Source organism: Microtus ochrogaster (assembly GCF_000317375.1).
Source record: "Microtus ochrogaster isolate Prairie Vole_2 chromosome 14 unlocalized genomic scaffold, MicOch1.0 chr14_random_1, whole genome shotgun sequence".
Taxonomy (NCBI): Eukaryota; Metazoa; Chordata; class Mammalia; order Rodentia; family Cricetidae; genus Microtus; species Microtus ochrogaster.
In genome coordinates this window covers 1,230,032-1,244,878 of record NW_004949096.1, presented here as the reverse complement: position 1 = coordinate 1,244,878, position 14,847 = coordinate 1,230,032, and the positions used below count along the sequence as shown (strand labels likewise).

The window sequence follows — 14,847 nt, the reverse complement described above, 5'->3', positions numbered from 1 at the left end:
ATCTTGTTCTGTCAGTATGGGTAACTGTTTTGGTAATGGTGTACCTTCATTCTGCCAAGTGCACAAGTGCAGAGCTGCCTAAGCAGCCTGGCCGGAGGGGTTTGGCAGAGCACACACTAAGATGCTGCTTTTTGTTAGATATAGCAACTATTTATATAAGTTTCTGATGTTTTATTATATAATTCACTTCATTTCTTTATTAGGATGAATATTTGAAAATGGAAGATGAGGAAATAAATCTTGAACCAATGAGGAATGAATCTTTAAGCTCCACAGATATTCATGTATTCAAATCACTAAATCTCAAGTGTAAAATTGGAATTTTTTTCTGAAAAAAACCTTTATGTTTAAGATGGTTTATAAGAAAGGGGGAAATGTGCTCTTAAATGTAAATAATATAAATGGAGACTGCTAGTACTAATAACTTGAGGCCAGTAGATCATTGTGTAAATTATGTTCTGAAGATGACCCTTATAAAATACGTTAAGTTAGTCAGATTAGGAGTTCAGTTTGATTTTAGGAATTTCAAAATTGACCATAAAAATTTGCTTCAGGTAAGAACCTGTAGATAAGCATCAAGAGGTTTGTTTTTTAGCTGACTGTTTCTGGGAAAATAAGTATGTGAAGTGATGCAGAAAATCCATCTGGACAGCTGGGCCCGGCCTCTTACACGGGTAGGGAGCGCGGATGAACTGTCCACGAGGGTCCCTCCTCATCTCTTTGTCACTCAAAATAGTTTGCTTTCACATGAATGCAAATAACTATTTTTATCATGAAAAGTATTTTAAGCTTATTTGTTATTAATTTTGTATTCAGAATTAGTTACAAATTTTGTATTCAAAATTAGTTACAAATAATTAAAAGCCTATAGGCAAAAACATACTTGTAATGTGGTGTGAGTGAACACCTTTGGAGAGCCTGATTTAACAGGACTGATGTGAGGCTTTAGATCTTACTTCCAACTTTAACTGCTCCCCCAGTTCTGTTTGCTTACTTGACTCAGCTGATGTTGGTGTATCAAAACCAAGAGCAGCTAGTTGTCTTCCTTCAGTTTCTTCCTTAGACTTGGGCTGGCCTTGCTCTGCTTCCCACCAGTGGTTGCGGAAGGTCAGGTGGCATTTCTTGTTTGTCTGGTGCTCCTTTTCCTCCCCACAGTCTGGTAGTCCTCCTCACACTGTGACTCTTGGCCTGGGCCCGCCACAGCCGTGACATTCTGTGCTGCTGTATTCTCCCATGGTCCTTTTGCGATTTCTGTAATTACCCCAGAACAGCCTTTATCTGAAATTTAAATGGGACAGAAATTCCTTGGCTTCTCCCTGTCAATTTTCCCTTCCCCATATGTTATGTACGTATGTATGTTTCGATAATAATAAATCATTTTTAATGGGACTGGCAATGTTACGAAACCAGATGAGGTCAGAAGTTGCTGCCTCGCTACACTGGAACTTGAAGCTTCCTCACTACCAGTGGATAGGGTTTTCCTTATTTTCTTGTGTTCTGATACAGAGTTCAGTGGTCAAATTATAAGATAATAACAGTTAAAATAGTTACTATTTTTACACACTGCAGCTGTGGTAATTGCCTTTTAAATATTGTTTCAATACCCTTGTGAGGACGATAGCATTACCTGTTTCCAGGGGCAGACAAACCTTCTCGTGGTTTTCTAATTTCACCACGGTCATACAGCTAGTGACAAAGGATTCCAAGACACTTTCTCTAGTCTTAGAGTATCTGGCTTCCAGGTTTTCTACAACTAGTGTATGGTCCACCATCGTTGCATCTAATCTAACTAGGCAGAGATGAGGGGTTCTGACGGTCTGGAGAAGAGACTGGGCCTGCGTCTGCTGGTGTGCCCTTGAGCCCCTTGCCTTTTGACTCAGCTGCAGGAGCTCCAGAGTAACAGGTGTGCACCCAGCCCAGTGCATGTTTTGCAAAAACTCCACCCTTAATTTCTTTTCTTTGGAGTGGAAAACATTGTAATTGTGACTTTAATTTTCAAGTCAATGTTGCCCATTTCTCAGCCCCTTATCAGAGACCAAGAATAGCAATATAACAACCAGGACAGATTCGTCTTCCTCTGTGGGAAATCTCATCTCTATAGTGAAATGCTCTTTAAAGTGAGATGATTTTAAAATCAAAAGTAAAGATAGAGAATGTGGAGCTAGAACCAGAGGGCAGCACTGGTGTTGGGTTCTCCGTATGTACATACACAAGTCTTAGAACTGGGACAGTATATTTAAGCCTTTGACTGCATCACCAGAAAAGTAGTAATTTCTCCATGAGAGCATTTGGGGGTTGATGGCCCTTGGAATAAATGACACATGAATGGGACAGACAGGCCTGTGGGTGCACTTGATCTCTTGGCCATTATTCAGTTGAGTGAGGCTTTTAAACACCTCAGCCTAGTGAACAGTGTGAGCCCTCTCCCAGAGTTTCCGGTTGCTGCTGTTTTAAATTTTACTTACTGGTTTTTCTTTTCTTTCTTTCTTTTTCTTTTCTTTCTTTCTTTTTTTTTTTATATGTTGTATGTAGCTTTGGTTAGAAATTTTCGTGGGATGAGAAATGTAATTATTTGGATATTAAAGGGTTGCTTTAGAAATTTGACTATCATTAAGAAGAAGGTTTTAAAGACTGGAATTCCATTGTCTTAGAAGAAGTAAGAAATATTTATTGATTCCCAAATGGAGCTGGAGAAACTTTCCCTCTTTAGAAGGCTGTGAATGACTCAGCGAGAGCTCTGGTGAGCTTGGCTGAACCGAGCTGCTAATAGTTATTTAATGTTATTCGTCAGTGTGAATGAATCGCCGTAGATTTCCTTTTAATCTCTTTGAATTGCAGGCTCATAAACCTCTCTGACGAGCCCTGCCAGTGTTGTCTTAGATCCCACTGTTGAGACAATGGAGCCACAGAATTCTTTCACCTCTTGTTGTCAGACAAACCCAATAGAATGCCAGGTCAGAAGGGCCCATACTTGTAAAGATTGAAAGATTCTTTTTCAAGTAAGCACATAAATTATGTGATTTTATCATTAATTCCTTAGGGATCTCTCTCTAACTATAAGGCCCTGCTTTTGATACATAAAAGTAAAATTGGAAGGTGGGGGGTTGGGGATTGTCTTGTCTCATTTGGCTAAGCTTGTCAGTATGCCACAGTGTGAACAGACCTTCATATTCCTAGATAATCAAAAGAGTTGAACCCATTTTCCAATAAAGAATCAAATTGTGCAGTCACTGCACTCAAAATAGAGTAAGCACACCAAAGCCAGCAGTGTGTTCTTACAAGTGGCTATGGGTTGTTTTGTCCTTTGGGGGTTTTGTTTCTTTCCTCTGTTTTTGTTGTTGCTTTATGTTTCTTTTTTTTTTTCAAATAGTTATTGCCATTATGTAGGGAAAAAGGGATTCAATTTTAAAATCTTGGATTTAAAGTGTGTTTCTTTTCTCGATGTTAGTAGTGTCATGTTTTCACAGGAACACTTTGAGGTGGGGTTTGCATTTCTAGTCTGCTTACTAAAAGACGTCATTGCAAGGAACAAAATTGTGTGTGTGTGTGTGTATGTGTGTGTGCGCGCGCGTGTGCACGTGTGTGTGCGAGAGAGAGAGACAGAGAGACAGAGAGAGAGAGAGAGAGAGAGAGAGAGAGAGATTGCAAAAGAAAACAAGCACATCTGTTTTGAAGATGCCGTGCCTGATTACTACAGAATTATCAGACCGCTTTGCTTTCAGGGCTCCTGCAAGTGGCTTTAGTAGACAGGGAAGAATTAAGATTTTAATTACAACCACAGTGGTGGACAAGCAGAGATCATTGTTTTAAAAGAAAGAAAGAAAAACACGCTGATTTGCTTGTACTCCTTCCTTATAATTGTAGTGGGGGTTGGGGTGGTAGGGTGGAATTTGCTGTTGCCCTATCCTTGGACACCTGCCCTCAACAAAGGATCGCGGTGACCCCCCACTGCCCACATTTAGATTCACCTTTTACTTTTCCTGTCCCGGGTCTGCTCATTATGCGGTCCTCCAGGGATCCAATTTTCCCCTAAGCTAATCACCCCAGCCTTTTCAGAAGTTGTTAGATTATTGTCTTTTCAAAGGACAATCACTTTTCTTAAAGAAAAAAAAACCTTATTTCTAATTTTAAAAATGGGACCACTAGAATTTCGGACACACTGCTTTTAAAACCTTTCTGTTGTTGCATGTGTATGTGCAGAGAGGTGCAGAAATCTCATGTCACCAGAAGCACACCAATTTAACATTTATATATATATGTGGCACATACCTATAATCCCAGCACTTGGGAGGCAGAGGCAGGTCGATTTCAGTGAACTCAAGGCCAGCCTGATCTACATAGTAAGTGTTAAGATAGCCAGGGCTATGTAAAGAGGCCCTGTCTCAAAGAGGGGAAGAAAGGAAAGAGCAAGTCAAGTAGGCATGGTGGCTCTTCCCTATAATTTCAACATTCAGGAGACAGAAAGACTGCCATGAATTCAAGGCCAGCATAAGCTACATATAGTATGTTCAAGTGTGGCCTGGACTATAAAGTAAGACCTGGTCTTCTCAGGGGGTGGGGGGAAAAGGGAGGAAGAAGCTAGAACAGGTAAGCAAATATACTTTGTATAGGATATGCAAAGTAAGTTTGTTTAGGAACTGCTTAGCATACTATAAATTATTTATAAGCTATTCAGTGGGCATAGATAGATGGAAGAGCTATCTCGACCACAAGAGAAAGTCTGTGTCTTGATTTTAATAGACTGTTGGTACCCAGTAAATATGATGTAGTATACTATTTGACATAGTTTAGTAGGAAACTATGGGAGGTTGAAAATATTGTATAATCTCTTCATTTCTTTTTAAGTCGTGTAACTGACCAATCATTCTGAGCGGGTAGTGATTACGTATAACTAAGTTGCTGGCATGCAGACACAGAACAAAGTGAGAAAGCCAACGACGCTTGGAGTCAGGGAAGTTGCTGAATTTTAGTAACGGGCTCTTTTTTTCTTAAGCATTAACTTCTAAAAGAACAATAGACACATACAGGAATACAGAAATAAGGTTTTCCATCAGTGGTTGCTTTCTTTGCTCAAAGTCTATGTGCTTTAAGTGAGATTTCATGCTTCTACTACCCAGACCATACTCTTATTATATTTAGATATATTCATGGCTTAGACCCTCAATCTGTAGAGGCATTCTTTGGCCCAGGAAATAGCAAAAGATGCACAGAACACAGCTGTGCTGTGGGATTACCAAAGTAGTAAAGTCCCCTCTCTTTTGTTTCTCTTTACTCTTTTGCCAGCAGATGAGCAACAGCCCCCTGTGTTTGTAGAGCTTTGCTCTTTACAGCACCTCTGGCCTGATCTCATTTGATTTGAAAAATACCCATTAGTCTGCTTGAGCTGCCCTAACAAAACACTGTAGACCGCGTAGCTGAGCAGAATTTATTTCTCATGGTTCTGGAGGCTGAAAAGTTCAAGATCAAGGTGTTGGTCAGTTCTATTCCTTATGCGGCCTGTTCTTCTGGCTTGCTATTTTTTCTTTTATGAACTTTCTTCTATACCTGGTGGACATGGACTAAAAGCTCTCTGCCTCTGTGCTGATGTCAAAAGCATTAAGCTAGTTTGAAAACAGTGCATAATATGGGTTTGAATGGAGATGCATTATGAGAATTCCTCATTATCAAATTGTCTCATTTTGTATTCTACAGAAGCTGAACTAAGAAGTATGGGGCCAGTGGACACACAAGTCTACCTTGAAGAAATGTCCTGGAACAAAGGTTGGATTTTAGTTTATTTTGTTGTATCCACACTGAAGAGAAATATTAGGGTTTATATTTATTTATATTATCTATCTATATCTATCTATCTATCTATCTATCTATCTATCTATCTATCTATCTATCTATCTATAGAGAGCTTTACCTTTCTACATACATCTTTGTTGGGCCTGCTATTATCAACTTTGCTTATTGAGCTATTATATGACCCATTTCTCATTATTTTCTATTCCAATAAGTATATAAATGTTTTTTTTCATTTTTTTACTGCTTTAATTTTTGCATTATTATCTGTAATAAGGTTAAAGAAAAAATTTAAAATTATAATATTCTTCATGCTGACAAAGTAAGTTCCTGTCAGAATTTCTTTTTGCCCTATATGGGATCAGAAACTGATACGAGAGGCCTCTTAATGTTCAGGCCTTCTGCTCAAAAAAAAAAAAAAACCAACCCCCCCCCCCCAAAAAAAGAGCTTGCTGTTTTTCTTTTCCCTCTCTTTCACTGTCTGCTTTTATCTGAGCCAAGGCCTCTGTGTAGCCTGATCTCAATCATCTGAAAATAGCTGTTAGCTCAGAATGACCTTGAGCTTCTGAAAGCCAGGACTGCAGGCACGAGCCACCACACACTGTTATGCTAGGGCTTTCCTAACACTATCTGTTTGATTGTCCTTAAGAAAAATCTCTTGCTCCCCTTGCCTTCCATAAAGTCATGTCTTCTTTCCATTGTCTTTTACTAGAATTTTAAAATTGCATTAACCAATATAATTCCCACATTCTTCTGTTCTTTGAAATTGTTCTGATTGCACATTATTAAATTAGGAAACACCACTTATTAAGTGGAAGCCGTGACCATTATACTTCAGTACTTCTCTGGGAATATACAATTACTAGTTCTTAGAATTTTGTGTCTACTCTTAACTCTGTCAGTTCGTTTTTCAGCTTAGGGTTCCGTTCCCTTCAAGGCTAATAGAAACTCACTAATGAATATAGTGCTGTTATAGACACGCCATTCTTCTTGAAACCAAGCTTCATTTTTCATGGCAAATTCTTTACATAGTAATCTATGAAGAGAGCACAAGCATTACTGACTTAGAAGAGGAATCGTGTCTTTGCCTAGAGAACCACTCTGTGTTTAGCCACCCAAGTGAAATTCCGGGGTATGCTCATATGTACTATGAATAACCAGAGTTCTGTGTCTTTCTTGTAATAAGAGGAGGGATAACTTCTGTGGAAGCAAGAGTGGTCTGTTCTTCATTGCTAACTTCTGGAGAGACACACTAGGATGTAATAATTATTTGAGATTTGTCCAACTAAATATATTTTTTAAAAAAATATACTTTGGGGGCAGGAGTATATATACTCTTGGCTTGCATTTAGATGTTTCACTGGTTCAGAGCACTGGCCGCTTTTGCAGAAGACATGGGTTCAATTCCCAGTACCCATGTGGCAGTTCACAGGTGTCTGTGTTCCCGTTCCAGGGTATTTAGCACCCTCTTCTGACTCCTGCTGGCACTGCACACATGTGGTACACAGACATTCATGCAGACAGAATATCCATCTATACATAAACAAATTTAATTTTCTTTCTTTCTTTTTCTTTTTTTTCGGGGGGGGTTGTTTCTCAAGACAGGGTTTCTCTGTCTACCAGCCCTGGCTGTCCCAGAACTCCCTCTGTAGACCACGCTGGCCTCAAATGCCTGCCTCTGCCTCCCAAGTGCTGGGATTAAAAAACGTGCACTACCATAGACTGGTTACAAATTTAATTTTTTAAAAAATATAGTTTGAGTCCTTATTAATCATTAGATGTTTATTTGCTCATTAAAAATTAGTTCTTGATGTAGTTTATACTTTGCTTGCTAATGTTGTCTAATAGCATGACATTATTAAAAGCTGATTTTTGTAATTTTTTCATTGATATTTGAGCATTTTGATTATGTAGTTTTAAGATTTTATTTAATTTTCTTTTCTTTTTTTTTTTTTTAAAGATTTATTTACTTATTTATTATGTACACAGTATTCAGCCTCCATGTCTGCCTGCAGGCCAGAAGAGGGCACTAGATCTCATTACAGATGGTTCTGAGCCACCATGTGGTTGCTGGGAATTGAACTCAGGACCTCTGGAAGAGCAAGCAGCGCTCTTAACCTCTGAGCCATCTCTCCAGCCCTTCTTTTGTTTTCTTAAGGGAGGGTCTCATGTAATCCATATTAGTGTCAAACTGGTAAGACAGAGGTGGAAAACCCTGAACTCCTGATCCTCCCGCTCTCTTCTGTCAAGTGTCAGAATTACAGACATGTCTCACCATGCCCAGTCTAAAATTTTATTTTAAATTCAAAACATGGATTGGTGGTTTAGTCAATAAATACATGGATTCTCTGATACAAGTGGAAATTCCCACATAGTAAAGCCAGTACAGAAAAGGGGATCACACCAAGAATTGTCAGAAGGATGTCTTCCCCTGGGTCATTGTGGGAGGAGGTGCACTTGCCCACATGCAGGCCACAGGTTAATGGTAGAATGTTCTCTCAGTTGCTTCTCCACATTATTTTTTGAGTCTTTTCACTGAGTCCAGTTCTCCGATTGGCTAACCTGTGTCTACGTGTTTCCACTTTCTCCTGATGCACCAATACAGGGGTTATAGGTATGTGCAAACCACAGCTGGCCTTTATGTGGGTGCTGGGGATTAAACTCAAATCCTCCTGGGATGCAGGAAGCACTCTACCCACTTGGTTATTTCCAAAGCCTCTCCCAAAATCATCTTTCTAGTAAAAACATCAACAGAACCCTAGCCGTGGACAATGAATCAATAAGAAGCATAGTTATATGCATAATCTTCGATAGCTCAGCCTGGGGCTATGGCACATTGCTACAGTGCTTACCTAACATGCATGAGGCCCTTGATTAATCCCCATTACTGCCAAGAGGAGACAGGGGATGATTAAAACAGAGTATCTTTGGTACTCACTTAAATTAAGTTATAAAGATGGACATTATTCTTACCCTCCTGAGAAAAATGAGCAATATCTGTATGAAGTCTGGATTCTGACAGGAGTATTAAAAACTAATATAGGTTTGAAACTAACTATATGGTTAGAAAAAAAGCAGTATTAGCATATGAAGCTAATAAAGGTCTATCAGGAGGGCAGTTTTAATCCTTCAGGGTCATTTTCCCAATGGCCTGGGTGGTGAAGATCCAACAAAGGAGAAGTCGTGAGTGTGCACATGAGAGACATGGCCCAGCAGTGCATTTTCTTATGCTGAAAACATGTCTCTGGAAATACTGGGACACTGGAGCTAAGCTTTGCATGGTGATTTTGATGACATCTAAAATGGTTTATATAAAAATACTGCATTAAGACTTCAGTGAAGATAAGAAATTTCAGCAAGATGTGAAGATGAACTCCCAGATGGCCCATGGTGCCTTCTGTACCACTTATGAAATGTGTCACCTCAGATTGCTTGTGTTCATTGAGGTAGTGTTGCTTGCGGGAAGGGCTGCTTGTTCTTCCCAGCCGCCCGGCTAGCTTACACCCAAAATCATACAGAAACCATATTAATTAAATTAATGCTTGGCCCATTAGTTCTAGCTTCTTATTGGGTAACTCTTAATTTAACCCATTTTTATTAATCTGTGTATCACCATGTAGCAGTGGCTTACCAGGTAAAATTCCCAGCACCTGTCTCTGGTGGCTCCATGGTGTTCCTGACTCTGCCTCCTTTCTAAGCATGCCATTTAGTCCCCTCCCCCCACTCCCCGCCTACCTAAGTTCTGTCCTATCAACAGGCCAAAGCAGTTTCTTTATTCATAATGTTAATCGCAGCACACAGAGGGGACTCCCACATCAAGGTAGTAAAGGTATGTGTTGTGGGAACTTACTTTAGGATACCTAATGGCATATATATAATTTTATATGGATTATGTTATATAATATATATAATATTTATACAATAAATATATATGCCAAGAAAGAAAGAAAGAGAGAGAGAGAGAGAGAGAGAGAGAGAGAGAGAGAGAGAGAGAGAGAGAGAAAGAAAGAAAGAAAAGTCCAGTAGCAAAGCCAGGTATGGTGGCTTCTTTACTTTTTGAGACAGGGTCTCACTATGTACATCTGGCTGTCATGGAGCTTACTATGTATACCAGGCTGGCTTCAAACTCACTGAGACCCACCTGCCTCTGTTTCCCAAGTACTAGAATTAAAAGCTTGGGTCACCACAACCTGTCATCCCAACACTTAGGAAGCTAAGACAGGAATATTGCAGAGTTCAAGGCTATTCAGTAAGACCCTGTCTCAAACAAACCAAAAATAGATGAACAAACAACCAACCAACTAAATAAATAAATGGAAGAAGACAGCAAGAGCAAAAAGGAAAAGAGAAAAGAAGGCTTGACAGATCTGAGCCCTGCACGGTGGAAGAACCAACACATGTACTTTATCTTCTCACCTCTGCACATGGCATGGCACATGCACAATGAATAATATCAGTAATAATAATAAATTTTAAAGAAAAGCAATTTTAGATAATCAACTACTGACTTTGAAACATGCTATATATATGCTGGTTTAAACAGGGGAGACATTTACATTATTTTTCTTTTGGTTTATTGAGATCGGGTTTCCTTGTGTAGCCTTGGCTGTCCTGGAACTCACTTTGTAAACCAAGCCGTGAACTCAGAGATCCACCTGCCTCTGCCTCCAGAGCGCTGGGAGTAAAGCCATGTACAACCATGTGCAACCATGTACAACCATGCCCGCTGATATTTGCATTTCTAAGTTCGAAATGAAATTATTTTCTGTTTATGGAGAAAACACACACTGTGATAAAGGATAAAAAGTGAGAAGAGATTTAGGTTTTCCTTTTGGATATGACAGTTCATAAAGTTGGCTTCATTGCCCATTTTTCCAAGACTGCATTTTATACAGCGGAAGCACAAGTCAGCTGAATCTTATTTTTGCCTCTCCCTCCCTCCTTCCGCAGAGTGAGCTCTAGATGTAGTGGACTTTGAGCGTCAGCTGTAGCGTCCTGTGCCCACTGGAACGTCATTTGTCTCTGTAAGTTGTGGGCGCAGTGAAGTCAATCCTGACCTGCTGAGTTCTGAGAACTATGATACTTCCCAGAGAGTGAACTAGAGCAGCACTGGGTTCAGAGGTTTGCATTCAGAGGACAGACAGTAGCATCTACACTTCCCATCTCCACCACTACCAGCAGGTGTGCAGCTACATGCCTGCAATTCTGGCACCCAGAGGCTGGGTCAGGATCACTAGAGTTCAAGGCCATCCTATGCTACATAGCATAACTGGCTTTACAAATAAAATTTAAGGATCTGGCAAAAGGGTTCAGCAAATAACGGCAGTTGTTGTCAAGCCTGACAACCTGAGTTGTCCCCGAACCCACAGGCTGGAAGGGGAGAACTGGCTCCCACAAGTTGTTCTCTGACCTTCATACCCATACCGTGTCATAAGGATATGAATGTATACGTGTATACATACACACAAACACAAATGTAATACACTTTAAAAGTACAAAGTAAAATTTAAAAATCATGTTATCAGTTGTACTTTTTGTATGTAATATTCCTATGGTACTTAAATTTTAACTACAAAGCAAACAGTTATATAACTCATAGGAAAAATCAAACAAAAGCAAACACTTCATATAGTATTGTATTTGAGTCACCTGATTGTAGAATGACATGAACAGCTTGAGTTAGCCCCCTTCTCCAGGAGAGACTTCAAGTACTGTGCCCCTTTTATCCTCACTGGAACATCTTAAATGATGTATATAAAATTTGCAGAATTCTTAAGAAAACTAAAAATTTCAAAGATTATTCTCAGCATCCTTTGCTCTATCCCCATCCGTGAATACTGAATACAGTGAACCAGTCTATCACCACAATTGACAGAGACTGTTTAATAATAGATAAGTATGGAAAGACTGTTCCTGTGCGAGAGAATCTTTCCAGCTCTCTTTTAAACTGATTTTTATCTGTGCCTGGCTTCTTTGTTTCATTTTACAGTTCTGGATCATGTTCTATATTTTGAATAGTTTTAGCAAAGTAGATGACTGTAAACATTTGAGGCATTATTCCTGTTTTCTTTTCAGATGATGGGTCTTTCTCTCTGACCTGCCGATGTGGGGGAAAATACACTGTCTCCAAGGATGAAGTGGAAGAAGTGAACTTAATTTCTTGTGATACGTGTTCACTGATTGTGGAACTTCTTCATCAGCACTGAACCGCGCATTCCTACAATCCTTTAACTAAGTCAGCATGGTCCAGAGGCCACTTGGACTTCAGGGAAACAGATGCTTTCTTACTACATGTATAAATTGCCAAGATAATATAAGATCTTCAAGCAAAGGCCCTTTAGATTAACAAATTAATTCAGTATTATATATATATATATATTTACAGGATATCACAAAAAGGACTTGGATTATATTTCTGAATTTTTATCTAACTTTTGTTTTCTCCTTGGTACAAAATAATAAAGTATTTATTTTTATATAGTTTATGTTTTTATTTTTTACAGTTTATTCTTTATAGTTACTAAGGGTTTTGTTTTTTTTGTTTTAATCTTTACAATGCGTGTGCTTGTGTGCCTGTGTGTGAGGAGCTGATTTTTCTCTTCTTTCCCCATGTGGGTCCCAGAGGTCATATCTGGGTCTTCAGCCTCGTGGTGAGTGCCTTTACCTGCTGGACCATCTTGCTGTCTCTAATTAGGAAGCTGATGTAGAAGATAGTGCTCTGAGTCACTGAAGTTGTAGCCTATTGTGTATCTATCTCACATTCACAGGCATTTACATAAGATTAGGATTTTGTGAACAAAGTATGAGCCCAGCTCTGCCCTACACAAGGCTGGCTATGACCACTCAGATGTTATTTGAAAGCCGGTAAAGAAGACCAAGTGTTAGAAAAGGTGACTCTAATCCTGGCCCTGGGTGTCTAAAGCTCGTTAACAGCTTATCTTAACTTCAGATGGAAATTAGGAAGAGAAAACTTGAAAAACTTGACATTCAGATTGGACTTTTAATTGCCTCCATTTAGGACTAAGGAGCCATTCCTTTCCTCAGTTTATAGTGAGTGCTCACTGACTGAACAGACTCCAGATGTCATTCCTGGGTGGCCTCTTTCACATAACATTTTGTTTACAGTGTACATCAGAATGCACGTGACAAACACCGAGGCCCTACGGAGCACCTTTGATTTCTGTCTAACTCTTGGTGCTGTCAGAACACAGACTGGGAATGCATAGTCTCAGACTTCGGTGGAGACAGCTGACATATGAGGCACACTTGAGAACAGACTGCTGTCAGTGTACAAGCACCACCAAAATTCAAATATGAGGTTAAGATTTCTCATCCAAGATATTCTGACATCATAAAATCAGAAGGAAAACTTGTTTGGGATTTTTATCCAAATACTTTCAGTTATTGTATATTGCAGAATGTGATGTTTACTCTTAAAAACAAAAATAAAACTGAGTAGCAAATAGTTTATTTGTAAGTTCATGGTTTCAACTGCAGTAATAAATTCATTTGAATAGGAGACAATAATCAAGTCAAAAAAGTAAATGCTTGCTAATCATCAGAAAATCTGTGGCCATTTGGGCTGTCACGCAGAAATCCAAAATCACTGAAAGGCCAAATCTGTAAAATGAAAAACAGTGGAAGATAATTAATGAAACTTCTTTATCATCTTGATGTTCTCTTTTCCTATTCTGTGAGATAATACAGTGCATTTTCTTCATAGGCTACTCTGAAAATAAACTTCTGTATGTAGCCTGGAACATCCAAACATAGTACCAGAAACCATGTTTGTTTCGTGTATCCGTATAGGTTTGTGAAGTCCTGTCTTCTTTTACCATTCTCAAATAAGTTACACTACCAGCCTATGGTACCTGATACTTTAAAAAAGCTGTTTGAACGTGGCATTTGTTTAGGTAAAAAAGAATTCTAGTCAGGTGGTGGTGGCGCACGCCTTTAATCCCAGCACTTGGGAGACAGAGGCAGGTGGATCTCTGTGAGTTCAAGGCCAGCCTGGTCTACAAGAGCTAGTTTCCAGGACAGGCTCCAAAGTTACAGAGAAACCCCATTTCGAACCTCCCCTCGCCTCCCAAGAAGAATTCTGAACATTATATACTTGCCTTTTGATAAAGGAAGAGCAGATGTGGTGACACACACCTGTAATCCACACCCATGACACTAACACTTATAAGACAGAGACAGGGTGGAGAGTTGAAGGCCAGCCTGGAATACAGAATAAGATTCTGTCTCACAACAAAATTACATCAGTCAATAATGGAGGAACCACCGAAGATTGGGCAACGTCAACCAAGGCATGTATATTCATTATATGCCTGCCTATGGTTTGCTGTATTTGATGAGGTCCACCTGCATCCCAAGTAGACCAAGCCTGGGCTGCTGTTGTAGAAATACTCGTTGAAATGCCAAGATCTGACTATGGCTGTAAAAGTCACATGACAGAATTTGATTTCTATAAACTCAAAGGCTCCCCAGGCTACCACTAGTTTAGTTTGGATATTATTCTAAAACCTTCTGTTATTTCCCATAGGAGCAGGAAGGGGCGAGGATACTATTTTGTCCATAGCTCTTAAAAAATGGTCATCAAATGTAGTCACTGCACCAGTTAAGTCAACTTAGCAGCTCATGGATTTCAAAGTTCACTCCGAGAGAACCACCCCTTGACCCAGAGAATAAAACTGGCATTTCAGGCATTAAAGCACACCTTAAAGAAGATCCGTCCTCGTATTAGCCCGTATGGGATAGGGCCGTAGTACCTGGAGTCTGTAGAATTCTCTAAGTTGTCACCTTCTAACCAAACATGACCTGTTGGCACCTGCAATTAGTAAAAACAATCAGGCCCTTTTTAGAAACACGAAAACCTCAACAGAGGACCTACTACTAAAAGTACGTCCTTAAAGGCCCAGCACTGTGGTGTGAACCTAGTATCCCTCACATTCAGGAGACTAAAGTAGGGGTCATAACTTCAAAGATAGCTTGGGCTACACAAACACTATGTAAAAAAGACTATATTTGGAAGTAGAGCATATATCCTAAAGTCTTCCTTTA

At 39.5% G+C, this 14,847-nt stretch overlaps 2 protein-coding genes across 6 annotated transcripts in view; one reads left to right on the top strand and one right to left on the bottom strand.

Annotated features, from left to right (window-relative positions):
• Nucleotides 1-12,230, top strand: part of Dnajc24 (DnaJ heat shock protein family (Hsp40) member C24) — a 38,198-nt gene extending 25,968 nt beyond the window's left edge. For both annotated transcript variants that reach the window (XM_005364035.3, XM_026787873.1), the window contains exons 4-5: nucleotides 5,692-5,760; nucleotides 11,860-12,230. In XM_005364035.3, the coding sequence (XP_005364092.1) occupies nucleotides 5,692-5,760; nucleotides 11,860-11,990 (200 nt within the window). In that variant the 3' untranslated portion in view covers nucleotides 11,991-12,230. The remainder of the gene's footprint in view (nucleotides 1-5,691; nucleotides 5,761-11,859) is intronic.
• Nucleotides 12,231-13,240: 1,010 nt separating this feature from the next.
• Immp1l (inner mitochondrial membrane peptidase subunit 1) overlaps nucleotides 13,241-14,847 on the bottom strand; it is a 46,287-nt gene continuing 44,680 nt past the window's right edge. For all 4 annotated transcript variants that reach the window (XM_013352623.2, XM_026787833.1, XM_005364034.3 and 1 more), the window contains 2 exons: nucleotides 14,504-14,614; nucleotides 13,241-13,404 (listed from right to left, as the gene is read on the bottom strand). In XM_013352623.2, the coding sequence (XP_013208077.1) occupies nucleotides 13,336-13,404; nucleotides 14,504-14,614 (180 nt within the window). In that variant the 3' untranslated portion in view covers nucleotides 13,241-13,335. The remainder of the gene's footprint in view (nucleotides 13,405-14,503; nucleotides 14,615-14,847) is intronic.